The following is a 6,622-nucleotide window of genomic DNA, read 5'->3' as shown; positions in this document are numbered from 1 at the left end:
TTTTAATATTCCCCTTTTTTCTCTTCCTTCCCCCTCTTCCGAACTTGGGAAGTCAACCCCCAATCTCCTTGACTTCTACCTTTTTCCCATACTTGTGAGCTTCGCCCGGGGTTTTTTTGTTGAATCGGACAATTAACTTCTACTACTTAATACATTTATCAATAGATGTCTAATCCTTTTCTTTTATTTTTGTGCATGGCCGTCGTATACGAGTCCGAGGGACTCGTCTCTTCTCGCGTTCGGTGTTGGGCTAAAAACCCCGGCGTGAACTCTTCTCTATCGAGTCGGCCCCACGTCGGTTTTGTAAATTGATTACGGGCCGCGAGGCCCGCTACGAGTGACGCGGCCGCGGCATGCATTTAAAAAGAGAAATTACGGGCCAAAGCCCGATAGCAAAACAGATTGTGGTTCTCTTTTAAAATGGTGGGCCCATTTGATATAATTTTTCTCTTATTTCATTTTCATGCATTTAATTTGTATTATACAACTAACCCATTACTTTGTTTTTTTTTGTTTTCTTAACTTAGGTGATTTCTAGTAAATTAGTGGGCTAATATAGTATATTGGGTAGTTAAGTTAAAGGGAAAGTAATAATTAATACCATCGGTTTTACTTTCTTATTTATGATTAAAACTATTTATAGTATTTACAATATTTGTTTTCATTAGAATAGTTAATTTTCAAAATAGCATTATTACATATGTTGAGCTAAGGAATCATGATTTGTTATTACTATCTTAAAAATTAAAATGTCATCAATATGGCAAAGATGAATTCAAATGTATTTTAAACATTTTAGATTAATCCGTTTATACATTTCTTTTAGCCAAATACGGTTAAATAGAGTTAATGAAAAGAAAAAGACCCGTACCTTTTTCATCATATTAAAATAAGTCTAGGATTTTATTCATATAATATAATTTTTTAGTTCGCATTTGCTAAAATCTTCTCTTTGAAAATTATTATGCATAAGTAAATTATTGTATTTTTCACAAGTATTATTTATATAGCATCATTATATTTTTCCTTCAAAATCTTAATAACCTTTATAAATTTTATTTTAAAATAGTATTTAAAGACATCTTTCATGCAACTTATTATTTTTGTAAATCCTATTTTTTAACAACATTATTACATTTTCTTCAAACTTTAGCAATATGAGTAAGTCATTTTTAGCCTTAATTAATTAACCTAAGTTTGGTCGGATAACAAGTAAGTTAACGGTTCTAAAAAGGATGCTAACTTGCCGCTTTAGGATGATATAGAACCGCACACTACGGAATCGCGGCTGCTAAACGGACCATTAACGAGGTTTGGGTAGCTTTCACCTTGAGTAATAATTAGGTGCCCTAATTAAATCAATTAGGTGGCGACTCCTTAAAAATCAATCAATAGGAATCACCAATATGTTATCACTCTGAAATTAAGACTCACAGTTAAAATGGGGTATAACGATTAACCTTGGCCGGAGAATCGGATGGTGAAATAAAGAATGGATGAGGAATCAATGAGTTCATTACGTAATATTTGTCAGCAGCTAAATTGGGAACTTGTCCCAATACGGCATTAACATTTTACGCCATTGTGATATGGCACGATGGCATTTCGCCATTGTATATGGAGAGAACTAAACAAAATTTAAACAACAAAAAACCGAGAAAAAAATGGAATAAAACAGACAGAATTAGATCGAATGCTCTGATACCATATTGCAAAAATAAATAAAGAGACTGAGCTAAATTTTTCTGGTTGTATTTCATATCAACATTACAGCTATTTATAACAGTAAAAGAGAATCGGTGTGTAACAAGCGCTACTGTCACTTTATTGGTTTACTTCTAACAAACTAATAATTACAAATAAATAAAATAATTAAAAAACTAAAATAATAATATTTACATCGAGCCTCCATAATATTTGAATATTTGCATCATAGTCCGGTTTCTAGAGAATTCCACCGTGCAAGTCGTGTGCTCTTTATTTCCTCCGTGTAAATCATGTGCTCCTTATTTCCACGTGTCAATGTTTTATGTGGAAAGGATAACTTTACTTCTTTTTTTTGACACTTTGTTTTGTCCGTAGGAAATGAAGGACAAGGACTTCAAACTTCAACACTTCAAGTTTTCTTCTTTCAATAATGGAGAATGCTTCTTCTCCGATGAGCTTTCTTTTTCCGATGTGCCCAATGTTTCTGTAAATCCAACATATTGTTAAATCTTCTTCGTGTTAATTATAACCTTCATTCACCAAAAAGTCTACACATTGATTCGGCCTCCAAATATGTTTGATGTTAATCATGTTGGTTTCAACAAATATTTATAATCTTCAATTATACCCCTAAGAGGATAGTTATCCTCTTTGATAAACTTGACAACAAGTAGACAATCTGTTTTCATTTCTAATTCTTTATATCTAATTTCTTTCCCTAATTTCAGGCATTGTTTGAGGTTCCATAGCTCTGTAATGTATATAACTATTTCATGTGTGTGTATATATAGAAACAACAAGGGTTATAGTGGAGTGGTAATATTCCTCCATCTTTATACAAAAATCTAGTATTTGAGCTCTGATTATGTAATCGTATTTGATAGGAAATCCATAATTAGTTGGATCCCAATGCAGTTAACAGACACCAAATGAAAAATCTAAGAAAAGATATTTATACATAGAGAAGCTAAGAAACAATAATATGAAACCTCATCATTCAATTATTTATTTTGACTCTCCAAAAATGGGCCAAAATTCTCTTCTCCAACCCCACGACCCACCCTCCACCCATCCACATACCCCCTCTCAGACCTTTATCTTATTCACATCCCAACAGAGCTATTGAGAGGAATGGGCCAGCTGTAATAGAGAGTAGTGGGCCAGCTATACATAGGTGGCATGTACGGTCCACTAGTTAGTTATTTAGTAGCTTAAGTAGGCAGTTACAGCTATTAGAGTTAGTTAGTCTGTATATATACATACTTTGTACATTGAAACAGATTGAATAACACGGATATTTTCTTTATTTGTCTCAACTGTTCTTCCATGCTTCTACTCTCACCATTACTGAGTTCTTTCAACATGGTATCAGAGCACCAGGTGTTAGCTCACTAAATATACTCAGTTCATGTAGAGGTAGAAGATAAAGTTTCAACAATTGTTCAAATCAAAGCTAATTTTGGTTTTCAATATGATTTCGAGTCTTTGCGCTTCTAATCGATAATCGTCTTCTGTGATTGTTGCATTGAGTTTGAAGATTTTGAAGATTAAGTGTTGATTAGGTGACTGTGTTAAATTCAAAGCAATTAAAGCTGAGTTTGGTTGAAATCTGGGGTTAAAACTCATTTTTCCTTCTGAAAAATTCGCCGAAGTTGTTGCACAAATCCTGTTCGACGAAAGTTCAAGGTGAAAAATGGCTACTGATGGAGAAACACAAGCTGACATTCAAAGTAACACAGCTCAACAAACTCAACATCAAGAGGATCAAGTGCATCATAATCATCCCTTATACATTCATCCATCCGATACTAGGTTCAGTTCTCATTTCTATTCAACTTCAAGGTTCAGAGAATTACTCTCTGTGGAGTAAATCAATGAAATTAGTTCTCCACGGTAAGAACAAATTAGTTTTTGTTCTAGGACTTGTAAGAAGGAACTATATGATTCTAGTTTGCATGATATGTGGGATCGATGCAATGCCATTGTGTTAGCATGGATTATGAATACAGTCTCTAAGGATCTGATAAGTGTTGTGATCTATGGATCTGATGCACACAAAGTCTGGGAGGATCTTAGAGAATGATTTGACAAAGTGAATGCATCTAGGGCCTTTTTCTTGCATAAACAAATTGCCTCACTTACACAAAGAGTATCTCATGTATCTGCCTATTTTACTAAACTTAGAGAGTTTTTGGGATGAATTTGAAGCCTTAATCCCACCTCCATGTTGTCCTTGTCCTGAATCCAAAAAGTATAAGGAACACTTCCAGTTACAAAAGTTGTGGCAGTTTCTAATGGGCTTAAATGAGTCCTATGATCACTCTAAAAGTTAGGTGCTCATAACCTATCCACTTCCCAATATTAATCAAGCATATGCTATGATTATCAATGTGAAGAGTCAAAGGAAGAATATGGTGAATAGTGCAAGCTATGAAGTTGGAGAGTCTTCATCATCAGCCCTGATGAGCAACAGGGTTGAACCACCCAACTTTATGAATAATAGGATTGAAGCATCTAGTTCTATGAACAATAGAGGTTCTAACCATGGATACAACAGTGGATACTCAAACTCAAATTCTGTATATAACAGTGGGTTCAGACCAAAGAATCACTGTGGCAAATCAGGACTATTCTGTGATCACTGCAAAAACAAAGGGCATACAAGGGAAACCTGCTGGAAAATACATGGCTATCCTAGTGATTTCAAGTATAAAACGAGCAGGAATTCAAATGGAGGAAACTCAAACTCTTATGCACACAATGCTGTCAACACCTTTGTCCCTGATGAACATACATATGCAGCACCACAACATACAGCAGCACCACAACATACAGGATTTCACCCATCTATTCCTATCTTTACTCATGAACAGTACTCTCAAATCTTGCAGATGCTAAAGGGAAAGGAGAATGCACCTACAGTCAACACTATCAAAGTGGACACAACAGACACTTCATCAAGTGCTACAGGTACAATTACTGCTCTTTTGTCTAATCTAGTTGAATCTAACTGGATAGTAGACACTGGAGCCTCAAATCACACGGTGCATAATAAAGAGTTTCTCATGAAATGTGAGAAGCTGAGTGAATATGCTAAGAATAAAGTTCATCTACCCACTGGGAAGCAAGTAGAAATTAATCATAAAGGAATCTCAGCCATTTTTAAAGACAAAACTATTCAAGATGTATTGTATATCCCAGATTTCAAATGCAACCTGCTATCTGTGTCAAAGATTACCAAGGAATTGAAATGTATGGTTGGTTTCTTCCCGGATTTCTATGTGTTTCAGGAAATCTCAAGTGGGAAGGTGATAGGGATTGGTAGAGAGGATGATGGTTTGTACATCTTGAAGGCTTACAAGGAGAATTATGGTGGTGATTCAAGCAACGGACAGGAGTGTTGTTCTTCTAACTCTGTAAATATTAGTAGTTTTGTTTCTAATAATGATGTGTGTGATATTGCTGCTGCCTCTAGGAATAAAGTGATGTGTGATACTGTGTCTCAGAATAGCATGTGTGATAGTTCTGTTTGGCATAGAAGGCTAGGGCATGCCCCTCTCAAGGTGTTATCTCACATTGATTGCTTACAACATATGAAACTGCAAGGTCATTTGTGTATTGTATGTTCCATTGCAAAACAAGCAAGGCTTTCATTTCCTTCAAATTTGTCTGTGAACAATGTTCCTTTTGCTTTAATACATGCTGATGTTTGGGGTCCCTATAGACTTCCAACTTTTGATGGAAAAAGATACTTTCTTACTCTGGTGGATAATTACTCTAAGTATATCTAGATTTTTTTGTGGACCATTAAGTTTGACACTATAGTGATTCTCAGAGACTTTCTTGCTCTAATAAAGACTCAATTTGATACCACACAAAACTGACAATGGCACTGAGTTTTTTAATAAGCAAGTTACTTCACTACTTAGAGAATGCGGGTACTTCATCAGAGTTCTTGTGTGTACACACCCCAACAAAATGGGGTGGTGGAGAGAAGACACCGAACTATCCTTGATATGGCTAGATCCCTAAGATTTTAAGCCCATATTCCTTTGAAGTATTGGGGGCACTCTTTTGCCACTGCTGTCTATATATTGAGCAGGCTGCCTAGTGTGGATCTTAATGGGCAATCTCCCTATGCTAAGCTCTTCAAAAAACCTGCTAAAATTGACCATCTTAGAGTGTTTGGCAGCTTGTGTTATGCATCTTTCAAATGGATATCCATAATGCATTTTTGCAAGGTGATCTGGTGGAGGAATTATATATGCAAATACCTGATGGTTTTCTTAGTCAGGGGTAGTATTAGGGGCCATACTTGAAGGTGTACAAGTTACACAAGTCCCCGTAAAATTTTGTTGATGCACGGTGCCCCCTAGGCAATGGAACACGAAATATTATGTTTCGATAAGTAAGTAATGACTTTTGATGACATGGGGTTCATACAATCTCATCTAGACTATTCCTTATTCACTCAACACAAGGAGGGTGACATACTTATTGTGTTGGTGTATGTTGATGACTTACTTGTTACTGGCAGCAATCTGAAGCTCATTCAACAAGTAAGGAAAGATTTGCAAGCAAGGTTCAAAATGAAGGACTTAGGAGAACTCAGATATTTTCTTGGCATTGAGTTCTCTAGGTTTGAGAAGGGCATTCATCTATGCCAAAGGAAGTATGCTCTTGAACTAGTATCTGAGATAGGCCTAGGTGGTAGTAAACCAGTTGCTATCCCAATGGAATTCAATTAGAAAGTGACCTCAGTTGAGTTTGATCAAGTAGTTCAACCCCAAAGAATGAATTAGGGTTTTTGGTGCTCATGCAACTTCTACTAGATAAAGGAGCATTAAAGGATATCGAGAATTATAGGAAACGGCAAAGGTATGTAAGGCTCGACCTTTCTTTCTACTAACTCATG

The 6,622-nt window shown here is 35.7% G+C and overlaps 1 protein-coding gene across 1 annotated transcript; it reads left to right on the top strand.

Annotated features, from left to right (window-relative positions):
• Positions 1-3,863: 3,863 nt before the first annotated feature.
• On the top strand, positions 3,864-5,300 carry LOC132043216 (uncharacterized). Its single transcript, XM_059433696.1, has 2 exons — positions 3,864-4,677; positions 4,998-5,300. Exons 1-2 carry the CDS (start codon positions 4,086-4,088, stop codon positions 5,030-5,032), a joined length of 627 nt encoding a protein of 208 aa, XP_059289679.1. The 5' UTR covers positions 3,864-4,085; the 3' UTR covers positions 5,033-5,300.
• The last annotated feature ends 1,322 nt before the right edge of the window (positions 5,301-6,622 follow it).

This window comes from Lycium ferocissimum, unplaced genomic scaffold (assembly GCF_029784015.1).
Source record: "Lycium ferocissimum isolate CSIRO_LF1 unplaced genomic scaffold, AGI_CSIRO_Lferr_CH_V1 ctg2202, whole genome shotgun sequence".
NCBI classification, from domain to species: Eukaryota; Viridiplantae; Streptophyta; class Magnoliopsida; order Solanales; family Solanaceae; genus Lycium; species Lycium ferocissimum.
Note: the sequence above shows the minus strand (reverse complement) of the source record. Positions and strands in the feature narration are given on the sequence as shown.